This window comes from Microchirus variegatus (genome assembly GCF_963457635.1).
Source record: "Microchirus variegatus genome assembly, chromosome: 21".
NCBI classification, from domain to species: Eukaryota; Metazoa; Chordata; class Actinopteri; order Pleuronectiformes; family Soleidae; genus Microchirus; species Microchirus variegatus.
This window is the reverse complement of record NC_139822.1, coordinates 6,951,598-6,970,776: the sequence shown is the minus strand read 5'-3', so window position 1 is coordinate 6,970,776 and position 19,179 is coordinate 6,951,598. Positions and strand designations below refer to the sequence as shown.

The 19,179-nt window shown below is 42.8% G+C and overlaps 1 protein-coding gene across 1 annotated transcript in view; it reads right to left on the bottom strand.

Moving 5' to 3' along the window:
- The window catches only part of dlgap1a (discs, large homolog-associated protein 1a), a gene marked incomplete at both ends in the record, with an annotated part of 54,596 nt that overhangs the window by 11,325 nt on the left and 24,092 nt on the right, over positions 1-19,179 (bottom strand). The window contains 7 exons of the mRNA XM_083907622.1: positions 29-280; positions 2,952-2,997; positions 8,514-8,596; positions 9,637-9,795; positions 9,874-9,999; positions 11,842-11,966; positions 13,008-13,290. Coding sequence (XP_083763748.1) covers positions 29-280; positions 2,952-2,997; positions 8,514-8,596; positions 9,637-9,795; positions 9,874-9,999; positions 11,842-11,966; positions 13,008-13,290 — 1,074 coding nt within the window. The remainder of the gene's footprint in view (positions 1-28; positions 281-2,951; positions 2,998-8,513; positions 8,597-9,636; positions 9,796-9,873; positions 10,000-11,841; positions 11,967-13,007; positions 13,291-19,179) is intronic.

Below are 19,179 nucleotides of genomic sequence, written 5' to 3'. Positions count from 1 at the left end.
CTAGTATAGAAGAGCTCTTAAAGTTGACATTGAGTGGGTCATCTGTAACACTGTCTATCCAAGGGTCTGGAGGAGGGAGGATGGACGGGTCAAAGCCCACATCATCATATTCATCTGAGGCACAGGCATGGTAGTGGTTCCCTGATCCCTGGATGCTGACAGTGGAGGTGGCAGCATCATGGGAGTATTGTCGAGCAAGGGCACTGGATGAAAGGACTTCCATATCAATGTCAAGGGAGTCCAGAGCGGTGTCCAGTAAGTCAGGCATGTCTAGATCTGCCTGGATGGAACAAAAAACAAAAAATACTCATGGTGCGCAAAAATCAATTTTCCTATTTACCACAATAGTAAAAGAGACGCCTGTAAAAGTGTCCACAGGACACCTCGAGGATGTCTGATGGACACAGGCTTTTATAGATCTTTATATTCTATATTTTTAATTCATGGAGTTTCATTGTTACTGTTACTGTCAGGGAACCGTACGATGTGAACACTTTATGAGAAATCTGAATAAATTAAGACAATGAGGTACATTTTTGAAAGTATTGCGACAAAGCAGGCTTTAGTTATTTATTCGTCACTCAACTTATTATTTATATACTGCATTAACGAGCAGCTGTGTGGATTCATTGAGGAGAGACTGACATGCTGCACTTGATCACTATGTTCAGTCCCGGACATCGTGACACTGATGACGTTGTGGACTGTGGAGCTGTGACTGTGTGATGATGTCATCGTGACACTAATGACGGTGTGGACTGTGGAGCTATGACCGTGTGATGCACTGGGAGGCTGCTTGTCTTATCCCCACTATCTGTTACTGTTAGATGTGATGAACACGCAAATTAGAGTTGAAGAGAAACAGGTTGAGTGAAGGAATCGAGAGTTATGAAACTACTTTTAACATGTTGCTATTGTTCCTAATAATAATTATGATAACATTATATAAGGGATATCAGGCAAAAACAACACGACTCCTGTAACAACACATATACACTAATAGCCATGGACTATCAAATAAACCATTAAATTGATAATTTTACTGTATTCATTTCACTATCGTTGGTTTTGCCTTTATTTACAAATCCATGGTTTGAAGCTGAAGCTAACGTGACGTCGGTATTCAAGAAATCCGCTAGCGCACGTCATTAGCATACTCCCATCATGCCTTTTGCTGCACGCGCCGAGCAAGTCGATAACGCGGGCGGCTCGTTCGCATAGCCGAGGCATTGTGGGAGTGACACTACTGCGCTCTATGGGCCCCATAACCCAGAAATAAACGCGGAAGTCAGAAACATTTTTGGCATATGCGCTGGGTGAGCAGCTTCATAGGAATGAACGGAGCCACGGAAACGGGCGTGTTTCTGTGTTTACAGGTGAGTAGCCGCAGATAATGCACATTAATAGTATGAGATGAAGTGCAAGGTAAAATGAACATATGAACCGGAAAGTATATCTGTGAAGTGAATGTGTGTGTGGATACTTTATACTTCTGCGTCGTGGTGACGGACACGCGCTGCAATTTCCCGCCCGATCAGTAGGGGTCGCTGCGCAAAGGTTGTTCTGCTTCAGGCTACAGTGAGCAATGGCGTCCGAGAAAGAAAGAGAGAGAAAGACTGTTGTTGTTGGAACAGTAGCCGTTTGTCACTTTTCTGTGTGACGGAACGCAGTTTTAAGATAATTTGAGGCGAGAAATTGGCCATTTAGAGTCTAAACATGTGCTGTGTGTGTTAAGATATGACGTATTTATAGTTTGGCAGCGGCGTTATCGGCGGGGATCAGCTCCACGTCTGTGGACGCTCGGTGCTCACTGTGAGCCGGCACAGAGCAGCTTAGCTCGGCCTGTCCTGAGGACCAATCGCAGCTCTTGCCGTCTCTGTTGTCCCTTGACGAAGTGACGGACACTTAAAAATATTTCGTGCAGTCGGAGACAACGCAGAGGCTCTTCGACAGGCTCTGTGTCGACGCAGAGTCTCTGCGTAACCTACGCAGAGCACTTTACGCAGAAGTATAAATTGGGCTTAACATAAACACAGTTTGAAATGCACTGTCCATTATGGGACTTGAACTGACACAAGAGACACCTAATGCAATATCTGTAAAAGTAAAGGTCATCTTTGATTCTCAGACTTCACTGAAATACCATCAGCAATAATCAGATTTTAATTCTCAAAAATGATAATGTATAGTATAATGATACTACACACTGTATTGTAAAGATATTCTTACCTTAACATACTGAAAAACTGCAGAATCCACTTTATTGTTATTTGTGAAAGGAATCCAATATATTCTAACATGAGTCAAATGCATTATATCAAGTGTCAAATGGACAGTCAACTTCAAATGTATTAAATGTATCTAAGGCTGGGCAATATGGCCTTAAAATAAAATTCCAGATTTTCTTATACCAGATCCAAATTTCGATTTTAATTGTTTTTTCTTTGTTTTTTTTATACTAAATACAAAATAATTATTATATGGTGCTGTTGTCCCTAAATCTTTTTAACTGATTTACAGTTCGGCACTGTATGGCTTGATCCTTGTGTTGGACGTCTCTTCCTGTGATGTCACTCTCACTGTTTTCTGCGCATGCTGCCATGTTGATATTGTCAGAGAACTACTGGGTGGAGGGGGAGGGAAATGGAGCAAAGGGAACGGAAGTTGAGAGAGAGCAGTAAAAAGGAAAAATCGATTTTCATTTCATTTCAAAAAAATAAATCCAATTTCAATTTAAAATCGATTACTCGATTAATCGCCCAGCCCTAAATGTATCATGTAAATATGCTGTCATCTACATTGATGTCATTATGGATTGCATTACAGAAAATTTTAATATTGAGATACATAATTTAATTAATCTGTTTTGTATTTGGTTTACTGTTGAATGATAAAGAGATCATTTTGTTTCTCCCTTGAGTCTACAAGGAACTGTCATAATAGAGGCTTACCTGTACAGCTGCTGTAACACTGTTGGAGCGCTGGAACCGACGATACCTGACCACCAGACAAATACAAACCATAAATAGTAACTTTAACAAAAAATATTTTGTTTCTATTATTTTACATGAAAAATAATTTACAAAATGCAGGGATTCAGCTGTGACATGCTCTTATTTATATACTATACAGTTCCAATATATCGAGCTCCGTTGTCATGCAACAGGTAATGTCATTGTGACAGGCAATGACACTGTTCATATCCCTAGACATATATATAACCAGCAGCATATATACCCGACAACATGTTAGATAATTAGTCTCTTCACTGTTCTGTTTTCATAAAATGTGAACATGGTGGATATATGTTGTGCACCCAGATGCAGAAACAGTTGGGGGCAGATATGGGGACAGAACCCAGACATTAATAGTTGGCTTTGAAAACAGAATTTGGAATTGTAATTACGATTTTTGGCAGTGAAAATAAAACACGTCTGTTTAAGATGAATTCAGCTCAGTGGCATATTGAGAGATGCTCAACTTGCTAACACTGACATTACGCTAGCCACAGATAGTAAATCCTCTCACAAACACTGCCTATATAACGCAAATACATCGGACGTAGTGGGGTATTAAATACTTATGACAAACTTGACAAAAAACAAGCACACAGCACTGTTTAGAATCCATTTGGTCTGATATTGGTAAACATAGCGGCCGCCATGTTTCTGTTCTGTTCACAAAATGCAGCCACCCAATTAGTGTAGAACGATCACGTGACGAACCGTGGCACTACTTTTAGCAAAAAACAACGTCGCTAGAAGAATCTTCTCGAAATTTAGCGAATAACTTTTTCTTGGTGGATAAGAATGACTAGTTCTTTTTTATGAACTTAAGTGTTATGTTTTCCCCTTAAAGGGAAAACAACTGTGAGATGGAGGACCCGAATGCAGACAACAGCACAAGGTAAGTATATAAAACACAGCTTTATTACCCTTGTGTACAGAAAGCTAGCGCGTACGTAGCTATGGTCAGGAATAGCTAAGTAGCAGCTAACAGTTATGTCCGGAACAGTCAGCGACTCCACAGTGGCAACAAAGTTCATCAGGCGGTTCCGATGGAACAAACTCACTTCAAGGTGGCAGTGTGAAGCGAGTAGGAATCCCAGATGACGATGTGCAGTTGAGTAGCGACAGTTCTGTGACGAGGAGGTGATGAGAAGGAAACAGCAGAAGGTGGAAGTGATCCCGGAGGAGAAGGAATCCACAGTGTCCTCTGTGTCGAAGCATCGAAGAGCCACCTCCATGCTCTGATTGGACCTCTCTGTCTGGCGGTTGGATTGGGGATGTTATCCAGATGAAAGGCTGGCAGAGGCTCCCAAGGCCGAGCAAAACATCTTCCAGACCAGGGAAGCGAACTGGGGACCCCGGTCTGAGACGATGTCGCCGGGGAAGCCATGGAGGCGGAAGAAGTGTTGAACCAAGATGTCGGTGGTCTCCAAGGCAGACGGCAATTTCGGGAGAGGGACGTAGTGGACCGCCTTGGAGAACCTGTCGACAATGGTGAGAACAGTGGTGTTATTGAAAGAAGGGGGGAGACCAGTAACAAAATCGACTGCAATGTGTGACCAGGCACGGTGGGGGATGGATGGAGGATTTAGAAGGCCAGTCAGAGGACGATTTGAGGACTTCCCTCTGGAGCAAGTAGGGCAGGCAGCGATGAACGGGCTGCATCCTGGGTCATGGAAGGCCACCAGAATCGTTGCTTGAGGAAAAACAGGGTGCGAGCGACTCCAGGATGGCAGGCGAATCTGGATGAGTGACACCACTGGAGCACCTCTGAGTGAACGGCGGTGGGGACAAACAGACGGTTGGGAGGTCCGCCGCCGGGATCAGGTTCGGTGCGTTGACCCTGTCGCACTCTCCTTTCCACTGGCCAAACCGCGGCGCCCAGGATGCATGATGGGGGTAGGATGGGTTTTGACTCCTGGGCTGAAGGGTCGGGAGCGTAGAGACGGGACAGGGCGTCTGGCTTGACGTTCCGGGTGCCGGGCCTGAAGGTGAGGGTGAACCTGAATCGTCCCAAAAAAAGGGCCCACCGGGCTTGCCTTGAGTTCAGTCTTTTGGCGTCTTGTAAGTAGGCCAGGTTCTTGTGGTCGGTCCACACGATGAAAGGTTGAGCGGTCCCCTCCAGCCAGTGCCTCCACTCCTGGAGCGCCAGCACGACCGCCAGAAGCTCCTTATTGCCAACGTCGTAATTCCTCTCAACAGGGGATATGCAGCGGCTGAAAAAGCCGCAGGGATGGAGCTTCTGGTCGTCAGAGTTTCGCTGGGAGAAGACCGCCCCGACCCCGGTGTCCAAAGCGTCGACCTCGACGATGAATTGATGTTCTGGATCAGGGTGGGAGAGGATGGGTGCCGAGGTGAACATCTCCTTTAGCCGCAGGAACGCAGATTCGGCCTTGCAGGACCAGGAGAAAGCCTGTTTAGGAGATGTTAGTTTAGTTAGGGGTTCTGCAATGCGACTGTAATTTCTTCTATAGAAATTTGCAAAACCCAGGAAGCGTTGGAGCTGCTTCCTGGTGGTGTGTGTAGGCCAGTCTTTTACGGCGGAGATCTTGCTGGGGTCAGGTGAAAGGCTGCCTTGTTCGACTATAAATCCCAGGAAGGTTACAGATTGTGTGTGGAACGAGCATTTCTCTGCCTTGACAAACAGTCTATTCTCCAGAAGACGTTGAAGTACCAGGCGGACACGCTGGACTTGTTCCTCTTCGGATTCGGAGAAGATGAGGATGTCATTCAGGTAGACAAAGAGGAACTTGTCCAGCATGTCGCGCAAAATGTCATTTACCAAGTGTTGGAAAACGGCCGGGGCGTTGGTGAGGCCAAAAGGCATCACAAGATACTCGAAGTGGCCCACAGGTGTATTAAAGGCCGTCTTCCTCTCGTCTCCCTCCTTGATGCGAACCAGATGATAAGCATTTCTCAGGTCCAACTTGGAGAAAATACGTGCCTTGCTGAGGGGGCTGAAGGCCGCGTCCAGGAGGGGCAGAGCGTAGCGGTTTTTGACTGTGATGTCGTTTAATCCACAGAAATCTGTACAGGGTCAGAGGGAACTGTCCTTCTTCGCCACAAAGAAAAAACCCGCAACTACAGGAGAAGAGGAGGGACGGATAAGTCCGGCAGCCAGCGACTGATTTACATAGTCCTCCATACTCTGTCTCTCAGTCCTGGGAAGGTTATAAAGTCTTCTTGATGGTAATGTAGCTCCTGGGAGTAGATCAATGCTGCAATCATACGGGCGATGAGGCGGTAGCGAGAGAGCCAGATCCTTAGAGAAGGCTTCAGCTAAGTCGTGGTAAACCTCTGGAACTTCGGAGAGATCTGGTGGTTCGGGAGCAGGAACAGGCGAGCTTGGAGAGATGAGTTGAGCAGACTTGAGGCAGCGTGAGTGACAGTTGATGCTCCAGCCGGATAGTTTCCCCGTGGACCAATTAAAAGATGGGTTGTGTAGAGCGAGCCACGGGAGACCCAAGACCACAGGAGCAGATGAAGCGGGGATCAGGAACAGCTGAATCTCCTCCTGGTGGTTACCGGACAGAATAAGGGTTATGGGAATGGTATGGTGGGTTACCTCAGCCAGGAGATTTCCATTAAGGTCGGAAATAGTCTTAGTGTGGAGAAGTGGAACTGTTGGAATTCCGGCCTCTTCCGCTAACTTGATGTCCATGAAACTTTCGTCGGCCCCAGAATCAACGAGACAGGATATGGCCAGCGTCTGTTGTCCCCATCGAATCTGGCCTGACAGAGTTACTTGTGTTGCTGCCGTTTACAGCTGTTTTGTGTATCTTATTTTGAAGGCACGTTTAAGCGTTACCATAGCGACCAGAGAGCGTTAGGGGGCCTGTCCATGAAAATATTTCCTGACATTAAACCGGTCCGTGGAGCAAAAAAGGTTGGGGACCGCTGCTCTATAGTCCGTGATATTCCGAAGTCCCTGCCACATAAGCCTGCCACATGTCCCGATCGCTCAGGGATGCCTCCACTTTATCTTTGTACCGCCGTTTAGCAGCCCTCACCTTTCTCTGGAGCTCAGAGGAACCCTGGTGGAGAGAGTCAGCAGCTACAGGTGCCTCGGTGTCCATATCTCCGAGGACCTAACCTGGACCACACACATCTCCACCCTGATAAAACCAAACCAATTCTCGCTATAGTATGGAGAGAATTCTGTTCCTTTATAATTCAAACAAATAGAATAGATTTGAAACCAAAAAAGAGATTTGAGAGCAAAAAACAGTAAGTTGCAATAAAAAAATAATAATTTGAGATCGTAATACAACAGGTTGCAATTGAAAAAAAATAAATATCAGAGAACATATTTCTTCCAATTCAATCAAAAACTAATGTTTGTAAGTAAAAACAAACCATTTTGCTTAAAAATCAGTCTCTTTGCTTTCAAGTAAAAAAAACTTTGCTTGCAAATCAGTCAGCAACTGCTGATTCAAAACAGCAGTTACACACACACACACACACACACAATGTGTGTGTATATGTTTGTGATATAAATGTCATTTATATCACAAAGTCTCAGCTGTTGTCAAGTTACTATAGCAGCCTATATGTGATTCTGTGTCCACTTAAACGTGCGTCCGCACATCCTCAGCGGCTGCGCCGCAGATGCCAGGAAGGACATATCACTTGCTGCAACCAGGATAAAACCGCTTTGTTCAACAAGTCAATGGACCGTTAGTGGGAAGTTAAGACGGTGACTGTGGGATTGTGGTAATGTGAAGAAGACAGGAGCCAAGCGCGCCATAAAACACCCTATTTTTCCTCCCATTTCCCCCAGTAACCACGGAAACGATGTTGTGATGACGCATGCAAAAACTGTGACCAGCCCACACCTGTCTATACCCGCTTAAAGTCTGTCCAAGATCAGTTTGGAACACCAATAAAACGATTGCAACAAGACGCGAGGAACCTATTAAATGCTGGAAAGTCTCTTTGCACAAAAGCGAAACTTGGCTGCAGCACGGATTATGAACTCCCCGCGACAGAACTCTTCTCTCTCTTTGAGCAGTTGACTAAAGAGATCAGCTCATCTGATGCATCTGTTATTGCCTTAATTACAACGCTAAAGCGTCTTCTAGATTGAGACCGGAGTGAAAACAATGAATAGTGCGCTCTTGAGAATCTGTCAACATGTTTTACTAAGATCTACTCGGATCTCCTGTATTTCATTGTGACTGTACTCGATCCTCGTCATAAAGATCATTATGTATGAGTCATTCGGATGTGTGGATAAAACTGCGCATAGAGAAATTATCCATTCAGAGTTGGACACGAGAGCGCGCTTGGAGCTGCGCACAATGCAGGAGAGAGAAGAGCAGAGTCAGCAGGGGCGGTGCGGAGAAAAAAAAGGATGAGGGGCACCCTCTAGAATTGCAATGCCTTGACCTTAGTGATGTCAGTACACACAGTCCCAGCCATAACTCATGCGGCACCCAGGCAAATTGAGTTTGAGACCCCTGTTCTAAAGGAAACATAAAGAGAGAATGGAAATGTGTGACTCACCCTCTGTCATCCTCCACTTGAACACCTACAGACGTAAACTTAGATGGGTCCTCTGAATCAGGAACCTCCTCTGGTCCATCCACCTAGAGCAGAGATCATGAATTAATAATCTGAGTGGTCCAAGTTGAGAAAAAAAATCATTGAGCAATGTTTGTATAAACCTTTTGTATGGGTGTCTGTATATTCAACAATTTACTTTTATATACTTTCATAAAGAAAGAATAATGAGATTAAGTTTTACCTCTTTTTTTCGAACATTTTCAGATTGAATTGAAGGGATTATAAATAAGCACTGTATTACAAATAAATGCTCTTTTCTCAGGTCAGGCTTACGTAACAAAATTAATTTAAGTAAAGCACTTAAGATCACTTTAGTGCTTAACTTTAGGGAATAAAATACAAATGGGAAATTAATATTATTTAAAGGGACACTGTGTAGTATTTATGGGTTTATATAACCCAAAATCCACTTTTTTATACATATTATGTGCTCCTGCATTGTCTAGTCGCTGTATCATAGTTTTTGTTTCATTTTCGCAGTGTTTCAAAAAGTCATGTAAAATAACATGGTCACGAACCGCGGTTGCTTTGCCACTGTTAGCAGCGAGACGCCATGTTTCTACCGGAGCCTGTAAGGACAAACGCGAGAGAACAAATCAAGCGTCGCTTTACTTGTAGCGGAAGTCCCGCCTCCTCTCTCTCCGCTTCGTCTGCTATGGCCGCGGTAGCTCGCCCTCTCCCTCGCCTCACGAACCTCATCTGCTGACACGGAGAAAGACGACGAGGACGACATTTGACCGGCTGCGGATACCGTAGCGCTCAGGGAAGGGAGGGGGTGAGCAGAGGAGCAGTTCTTTGTTGTAAATTTCAGCCTCTCCTCTAGATGTCACTATAAACTACTTACTTCACCTTTAAGTTAGCTTGGCAAACCTGGCATGTCCAAGGTTTTCGCTCTGTGGGTGCCAAAGTTTGATCAAAAGCAGACTACATTATATAGAAAGGAGTTTGGTCTTTTTAGGAATGGATATTATGAAATGTGGTTATTTAGGCTCTAATATGCAAGAAACTAATAATTTCCTCCTTCTGTGTTTTCACAATCACTGGTAGCTCTCTCTATAAATACCTGGATGCCTATAGAGAGACATTTGCCCTTCCTGAGCAATTCTTTCCTGTGTACATCCTGGTGGTCTTCAACAAGTGGCCCCCTGCTCCGGACTGATGAGATGGGGGTGCTGACTGTCATGGTGCTGTTACTGACATGCTGACTGGCTGGTCCATGGACCTACATAAGAATTATGAAGGCATATTTTAAGTGCAAAATGCTTATCAATAATGAATTTTAAGTTTTTAAATCACTGACCTGTGCATTAGCTGCTTCTATAGCAGCTGTTAATGCCTTCATACTGTCAATGCTTTCTGTAGAGTTGCTCAACCCAGACTGGATGGTCATGTCACCTCTGGGTCCTTCCTCCTCCATGTATGCATCCTGGGTGGATTCAGAAAACCATTGCTTTCAAAACAATATTTCAGTGTCTCCATTATGTTTCATAGCACATATTTCATGACATTTTAATTGTGTGTTTTAGCCAAAGTCATTTTATATTGGCCTCTGTGGACTCTTATCTTGTTGGGTATCCTGCCCTAGAGTTTTCACTGATTACCCACACCTGACCCGAACTGTTCTCATACTGTATCTGTGTAAGTATTGTTGTCTGTGTCTCCAGATTATCAGAGCCTCTTGCCTGTAAATCCTAATAAAATAAATGTATATAATACTTTTTTTCAGCTTGAGAAATACAATGTGTGGTGGGAGTGCACGACAAAATACCAAAAAACCCAGCGTCCTGAGTGTAAAACAGAAATCCTGAAAGTAGAGCCTTGGTGTTGGACACAGTAAACAACAAGCTGCTGGTGTGTTTTAAGTCCACTTGGAGCTGAAATCTGCATATAACAGCTGAGCGGCTAACAGTTGGTGCCGCGGCACAGAGTCATGACACTTGTCGTGACACTTGTCATGTGACTCAACTGGCTATATTTGATTGGCCAGATTTTGTCAGCCATAGCCAACGTAATGTTTTTATTGGTTCAAATAGTCACGTTATAGAAATGGTGGCTGAAGATGTCCCTCAGGGAGAGGAATGGATTGCGCATGTAATAAAAAAAGATACAAGAAAACGATTGTCACTTAGCCAAATGGAACGGTGTAAAAGTACCGTTCTTTCTTCAAATATGTACTCAAGTAAAAGTAAAAGTTTGTTGCAATAAAACTACTCCTAAAATTACAATTTATCCCAAAAGTTTGTCAAGTATTTGTAAAGGAGTAAATGTAGAGCGTTACTACCCACCTCTGGCCAGGCATAACGGCGTTGTCAAACGACACATTGTCCTTGAGATTAGTGATGGGATCTGCAGTTCATTTGGGTGTACTGAATCACTTGAATCAGTTCATTAAAATTATTCGTTCAAAAGATTCGTTCACCGAATCGTTCAGTGCTAAGCAGGAGCCCAGTGCCCTGCTACGTGACTCACGTCCTCCCTGAGGGCAGTACGTTCGCACCGCGGGTCATAGAGTGAGTGACAGCGCGAACGAGATTCATGTCCTCAGCAACAGTACACCAGCTCTCTGTGTGCCAGTTCGTTCCTCCGCCACAGTACACCAGCTCTCTCTCACTTCATGTACTGATTCGTTCCTTTCTTAGTTCAGTTGAGCTCAGCAGTGCGCTTGGTGGCCGGGAGTGGAACTGCCGCGTGCTGTGAATCACTCGTCAATCTTCGGCAAACGACGCCAGCCAACGCTCGCCGAGCGAGGAGGGAGTGACTCGTAAGAAGAACTGTGGCCGTTCCCCAATATCCATACTTGTGCGTACTTGTGTACTCCTGTACTTGTGAAAACGTCATCAGCCTCAGTCCAAGTTCTGTTCCAATTCTAAAGAACGCGAGCAGCGAGTACGGTTCTCATACCCGGAAGTGTTCTCGCTCCGCCCATTTTACCAAGTATCCATCGGGTGGTGACTTGAGCGTACTTGGGAAAGCCATTTATCCCAGAATGCATTTCGGCAGAACATAGCAGGATAAAATACAAATATAAACCTGAAATAAATATATTTCTGTGTCCCGGAACGAAGTTTTGAAATCATTTGAGGCGAGAAATTAGTCATTTAGAATCCAAACATGTGGTTTGTGTTATAAGATATGACGTATTTATAGTATGACAGCGGCGCTGTCGGAGGTGATCAGAATCAAATATTCAAAATCAAATGTTCATTATTGTTGCCTTGTTATCTACCCTCGTCATATAAAGTGGATGTTTGGATGTTCTGTACTGTACCTGTGCAGACTCTGTGCTGCTCTGAGCTGTAATGGAGATGTAGGGCTTGGAGGCTGTAGAGCAGGTGGAGGTTCGGGGTGGCACTGGTGGAGGGGTTTTCTTGTAAGTAGTGATGCAAGATGAAACTGGAAAGGAATGAGAGATAAAATAGGACATAAGTGTGTCTGTATTGTGGTCCAAACAAGCTGAACAAACACATTTTCTAACAATTAGCCACAATATCACTAGGACCCTGAATTAAACAGGAAAGCGGTACAATATACACCATTTACTTCAGAGGTGACCCAGCTTAAGTTGCTATATAAGTAAATCATATAAGCGTCATCAAAGCTTTGTTGACCAAAAGAAGACAAGGAAAACCGGAGAATGATTAAACTGTGGCTGTACTTCTTAACAAAGACAGAGACAGACACAGAGCTCACTTCTGCTATGTGAGTGGACTCGTTAGCATTTTAAGCTAGCGATCTTTATGCTAACGTGTTAGCAGACTTCATCATCACAAAAACAACAAACAGATGGATTATTCAGCGGCCGACAGAGAGCAGGACACACAGTAGTTGTCTGAGATGATGACGTGACGCCACGTTCTTATGGTGAGTTTTCATTAACATTAATCTACATAACATTAGTGTTCAGTCACATACAGGGACGTTTTTTCTTTTAATAATCCACAGTGCGTTTCAGAACGTTATGAGGCTGCATTGTCATTAACTAGCTCCACATGCGCTGATGTGCTTGAATCATGTGTGAATGGCACAGCTTTGTGTATTACTGATGTAATAATTTAGCTGAGAGTTAGCACATCATCAGCTCATACAGGAACAGACTGATCAATCCACACTACACCACAGAGCCACTTCAATGTATTTCATAGATCGGGAGGCTACCGTAGCGCTCAGGGAAGGGAGGGGGTGAGCAGAGGAGCAGTTTTACGTTGAACATTTCAGCCTCTCCTCTAGATGTCACCAGAAACTACTTATTTCCACTTTTTCAGTGATGATCCAATGATCAACATGATCAAACACATGATTATTATTATTATTAGAGGTAACCTAACACATAAGCAAGCACACAAACATAGTACCTCTGCTCCAGAATCATAAAAACTATTTATAAGCACATTGATTGATACACTGCACATTGATTTCTGAATTGCTGTGCCTTACCTGTACTGCTCTGGATGGTCCTGACGGTCGTGGCAGAGGTCCGTGGTGGGGAGGAGGGCAGCAGGAGCAGTGGTCTCCCTCCTTCTCCTTCCTCCTCCCCAGCACAACCTTGGTCAATCGCCCTCACATAGCTGTGACTCCGCATCCGGAAGCATCCTGGCATTGGCAGGGTGTCCATGGTATCCATGCTGTCCATAGCAGTCTCCATGGCCTGGGACTGCAATGCACTATACACCTGCTCACACATCTGCTCAATCTGCCCATTCACCTCCAACTCACTCAGCTGGAGGAAAGAAGAGGAAACACAGAGGAGATAGTGAAGAAAAACTGCTGTTGGTCACTGGTGAAGCTACAGTTGGTACTCTTGTCTTATGCAAGCTTAAGCTTTTTAAAACAACAAGAGTCTTCTTGAAGTGTTCCAATCCAGTTTTAAATCCTTACATAGCACTGAATCAACGCTTTTTAAATGTTTTTATTGATATTCTTTAAAAACAGGCAATTTTGTTTTTCTGGTCCTCTTAGATTTAACAGCTGCTGGATTGTATATAGATACTGTATGTAAGTAGCGAGCTAGTAGTTGCTCTTGGTCTGTAGAAACCAGTTCCAGTCTTTGATTGGCTGAGCTGTGTTCAAATATCTCATAAAATTTGTGAATATATTACTCCCTGTCCAGACCAATGTGAAATTAGCATCTGTCTGTCCTGAGTGATTCAAAGTGGACAGCTTTACATACAAATGGCATTTGTATGTAAACAAATGCCATTTGCATGATCTGGCATCTTCGCCAGATCAGATTTCACGGCATGTCTGTTTGGTTTTAACTAGGGTCTAGGGATGAGATAATACAATACTTAGTATCAGTGTCAGAGTCAAAATAGTCTGGTGGAGGTGAGTGAATCAAAGGTAGGCCTACTCACGCTGCTGTAACATGAAACTTATTATAACCATTAGAAAGAAGAAATCATGTGACGATCAGTGCTAATTCTGTGGTGGTGGCAGCAAATAAATTAATATATGAAAACTGATTCATATAAAATAAAATTAGATCTGAGACTATAATGATGCTTTAGGTGCATTCAAACCTTAAATTAACACTGTCCACATGATAATGCATATAGTCAGGGACATGAACACAATTCACTTCTTTTTGGCTCTATACACCACTACAATGGATTTAAAATAAATGAAATGACCAAGATGTGCTTTAAGTGCACACTGTCAGCTTTAATTTGAGGGTATTTATATCCAAATCAAGTGAACGGTGAAGGAATTTCAACACTTTCTGTATGTGCCTCCCACTTTTTAGGGGACCAAAAGCAATGGGACAAACTAAACAATTATACATCAAACTTTAATTGTTTAATACTTGCAAATCCTTTGCAGTCAATTACAGCCTGAACTCTGGAAGGCATAGACATCACCAGACACTGGGTTTTCATCCCTGGTGATGCTCTGCCAGGCCTCTACTGCAACAGTCTTCAGTTCCTGCTTGTTCTTGGGGCATTTCCCCTTCAGTTTGGTCTTCAGCAAGTAAAATGCATGCTCAATCGGAATCAGGTCCGGCGATCAACTTGGCAATTGCATAACATTCCACTTATTTATCCTGATTTGACCCTCAAATTAAAGGAAACTGTAGTGTAAAGCAGCTTTGTGTGGTCATCAAGACTGGAAAAGCAAAATACAAAACCAAACCAATATTGCTCGAAACACTTCAGCATTCATTCTTTTTCAGAATGTTCCAAACAGTTGATTTGGCCACACCTAATGTGTTTGCTATTTCTCTGATGGGTTTGTTTTGATTTGTCATGCTAATGATGAACTTATGATCCTTGGATCTCATATTGAGAGTTAACAGCAACATATTCCAAATACAAATGTCACTCCTGGAATCAACTCTAGAACTTTTACCTGCTTAATTGAAGATGACATAGCGAGGGAATAGCCCACACCTGCTCATGTATGTGAGCTAATTTCTGCCGTTATCCAAATTAAATGAGGCGCCATGGGTTGCCAGTTACGTAACTACAATTGAAATGAAACGAAAGGAAACCTAAAAGAAGTTCAGCTTGGCTAACTACTTCATCATACTACTGCATCATAGCTTGACTGTCGAGTTCTGTTTTGAACTGTGCCCTCGGTTTTGGAGGCTGCCGTACTGACGCACGGGCTGACCGGCGAAGGTTGTATCCCGGACCATCAGCATTTCTGTTCTGACAGCGGCTGTTTATGCTCGGTGCGGGCTGCGGCGGCAGTTCAGATGACACAGAGATGCGTCTTTTAGTCTCTTTCTAATCTAACCTAATGGTCTTCTTCTGACAGGCATGGAGAGAATAAAGGTGGTAGTCGAGTGGTTAAATAGGTGGACTTGTGTCGGGAAGGTTGAAGGATTGATTATTTACCTTATTATTGTATAAAGCATTAATAAGCTTGCAATGCATAAAATATTACCATAAATATATTGGGTGGTAATTTGCCCTGCATGCCACGTTGTCTCATTCTAAGGTTTTGTCAGAAGTTGGCAGCCCTGCTATACAACATTGTAAAAGGGGAGGCAAAAATGAAGGACAGTTCTGTCAAATATCATGCATAAAGTTATTCCATCTGATATATCCATCCCTAGTCAACAGCTAATGTTACCATACATTATGATACATCTTGATATTTACTGAGAGAACAGAATTGTGTGTCTTACAGCCACTCATTTATGATAAAACGCTCGCTCCTCGCTTGTTGCTCGAGTTCAAACAAGTGATGACAGAGGCCTTCCATTTAGGGCAAGCATTTCATCAGGGTTAAGTGCAATTATGCTGTTTCAAATATGCAGTGCAAATTAGACTACTGAATATTTTTCTTTCATGGTTCCAAGTACAATGCATATACATTCAGGCTCAAGTAGTTATACATTGGGTTAAGATATTTGTGCAGTCTTTTTTTGTTGTTGAAAATCCAGTTTGTATCTGTTCACCCTATTCTCTATACACGGGTGTATTTAATGACCCAGGGTGCATGATGACTTGATTGATGTTGACATTTTTAAAAATAGAACATTTTGGAAGTAAAATACAAAATCTTGTGGCATTTTGTTAATATTTATTTAGTTACAATTAGTTTACTGTGAACAGAAGGTGGACTACAAGGTGCCTGGATACATGGGGCCCTAGACTGGATGATGGTGAAATAGGTACATAGCATGTGCGAGTGTGGTCAAATAAATGTCTCTGACAAAGCTATTGGAATGAGAAAGGGGATCAATGGCAAGGCGTAGAGTTTCAATGTCCTCAGTCTTCAATGGACATTCCATTTCTGGCACGGTAATGCCTGGGTTGGCAGAGTTATCATGAGACAGCCCTGAGCTCTCCCAGTCAATATCCTCAATTTGGTATTCCTAAAACCAAAAGAAAATAGTATTATCATCATATAGATTGAGAAAGTCATATTTAGTCCCACAGCTGGTTTGGGGAACAGAAGCCCTCTGTCCTGATAGGATGATCATTCCATCCAGCAGAAAACTTGGCCAAATCAGCCTCCAAATCAGAGTCTGGTGAGGAAGGTGTACTGAGCACAGAAGAGATGGCGATTATCCAAGATGTCGAGGGATCCATCTTCCTCCAGGCTGTGTAATATGTCATAGTAAATGTGTGTAACTCCTGTCCAAACGTCCCTCCATAGATGTTCGATTCTACAATTCATACATAGAATCCCCATGGGTCAGTCAAACTATGTAACAGAATAGCCAAACAGCAGAGTAAATATCACACTGAAGACCACAATAACAAGGCATGTCCTGTACCTACTTGAATCCTGAGGTAATTTGATAATTATTATTGCAAAATGAATACTTCACCTCTGGTTGTGCATACTTTTTCCACTTATAAAGCTTCCATGTCCTGTGCCTCTCACAGTGAACATCATCTGGGCGATGCTGACATTTTCAACACCCTGGTCACCTCTTACCCTGCAACACATCAGATTTTAGTATTCATACAACTGAATCGCAAAACCTTACTAAAAATACTGGATAATTTTCTCACGGGTTCATGAAAACTAAATGGAGCATTGAATATATACTGATAGTTTCATGTTTCATAACCATCTGACAAATCAGTTCTATTGCTTAAAGGATACTACAATAACCATAATTCTAAATAAATTTACTGCAGCATTACTCACTTGTAAGGCCATCCAAATCTCCTCACTCCATCCAGAAAAAACTGAAGTGCAGTACTTGCTGTGTTGTTAGATCCAGCATTGAGGTACATGATCTAGATGGTGGAAAACAGACATTATGTCATGTTATGTTATGTAAGTTATGGAGTTATGTAAGAGATAATGATAATTACCGGCGGACTATTTATCCCACTTATTATACGGCTACTTGCCAAAACGAGAAAAGAATGTAAGTTACCAAGCTATGTGGTGAATTTCAGTGATTGTCTAATTTCATTCCAATTTCGCAATGCTCATGGAGGATAGCCTGGTTAACACCATACCACTTCTCAAATGTCAATTGTTAACAGGTTCGTCTGGGTTCTCCCAGGCTATATGGAGGATGTTCTGATGAAGAATCAGTTGTCACCATCACTACCACAGCCAATTCAGTCAAGGTCAAATTTAACTATTGAAAAAAATGAACTTCAAGATGGTCTATCTCATTATTGCATTTAAAGAATCAATTGTGAATAAAAGTAACAAGTGCATCATCCTTGTATTTCAAATGTCGTGGAGTCAAAAGTACAGTATTTGTCTTTCAAATGCAGTGGAGTAAAATCACAAGTTTCCAAAAATATTAATACTCAAGTAAATTACAAATACTCAAAAAATCATACTTAAATATAGTAATCAAGTAAATGTAATTAGCTACTGTCCACCTCTGGCGGTTGGGAATGTCCATTCATGTGAATGGAACTTTCTGCAGTACTCTGAAGAGCCATGCAGTAAACTAATTATAGTTATGGGATGATTGTTATAGGATGACACCCTGCAAAAATGATGGATTATACCAGCAATATTTTCATGAGTATGAAACTTACCTTCCTCGAGTAGCCATCAATGCCACCAAATATCACCATGTTATATCTAGTGGAAAAAAAAGGACATAACCCTAACACCCACAGACAATAATTACTATGTAACCATTTTAAGTCCTGCTATATTCAAATGTAATAAACACCTAATGAGTTTATGATTGGTGTCTATGTGTTGCAGAATATGTGGACTTGAACACAGTATTTTTGCCGAACAACACAGCCCAGCGCAGTCATTCTTGACAAGATGCCCTCTGTGTCAACTCTGTGCATAGAGGCCTTGAGTCTGGTCCATTGCACATGGTGGCCCTCTGCTTCAAGACACCTCTTGGTTTATTCCGCAGGTCTAACAAACTGCTCAGTTGATGGAGAGCTTCACATATATCATTAGGCAGAGCTGCATTCTCCATTGCACTGATGAAGGTCCTCTCTTGGGTCACTGTGTAAAATAATCAAGATCAGGAGGATTGTTGTTGAGGGCACACTGCAGCTTTCCCTCAGTCTTGCTAAGCACTCCTGAATGACAATGTTCTGCAGAAGCATGCAACTAATTGTTAACATACATCATCAAGTAATGCAACCCATTTTATCAGCTGGAGCCAAGCCACAGGTGGACTGGCGAGTTAGAAGCTAGCCTGATGCCTTCTATTTCTAGGTCTTCTAACTAAATTTACCGGTACTAATCTGAGCTGACGACATTATCACTGTCACTAGATATACAGAAAACATTGACTTTCACTTGGTGCTATTTTCTGACAGTTAAAAAAAAAAATGTAACGTTATTGTAGCCTACGCAGTGCTGTTTGTAGCCTAGCTCCAACGCTATGACAATAACAATGCTAACGTGCTAGTCGTCTAATGTCATCGTAAACATGATTTGTTTGCTCGTGGACGAAACGCTTCTACAAAGTAGCTACATCTACAACAGTTAAACAAAAGATCGTTGTGGTTGAGGTTGTTCAATCGTCATTACCGTATGTGTCCCAGCCAAATCCATGCTGCTCACGCCATTCCAGTCTCTGGGTCTTCCCATAAGGCACTGTCAAAGATTCTCCTGTATCCTGTATCTGCGCTCGATTTTTTGAATTTGAATCTGAACAGTCCTCGATGGGCGGCCTACAAATCCAGGCGGGGTTGTGCGTCGGGTC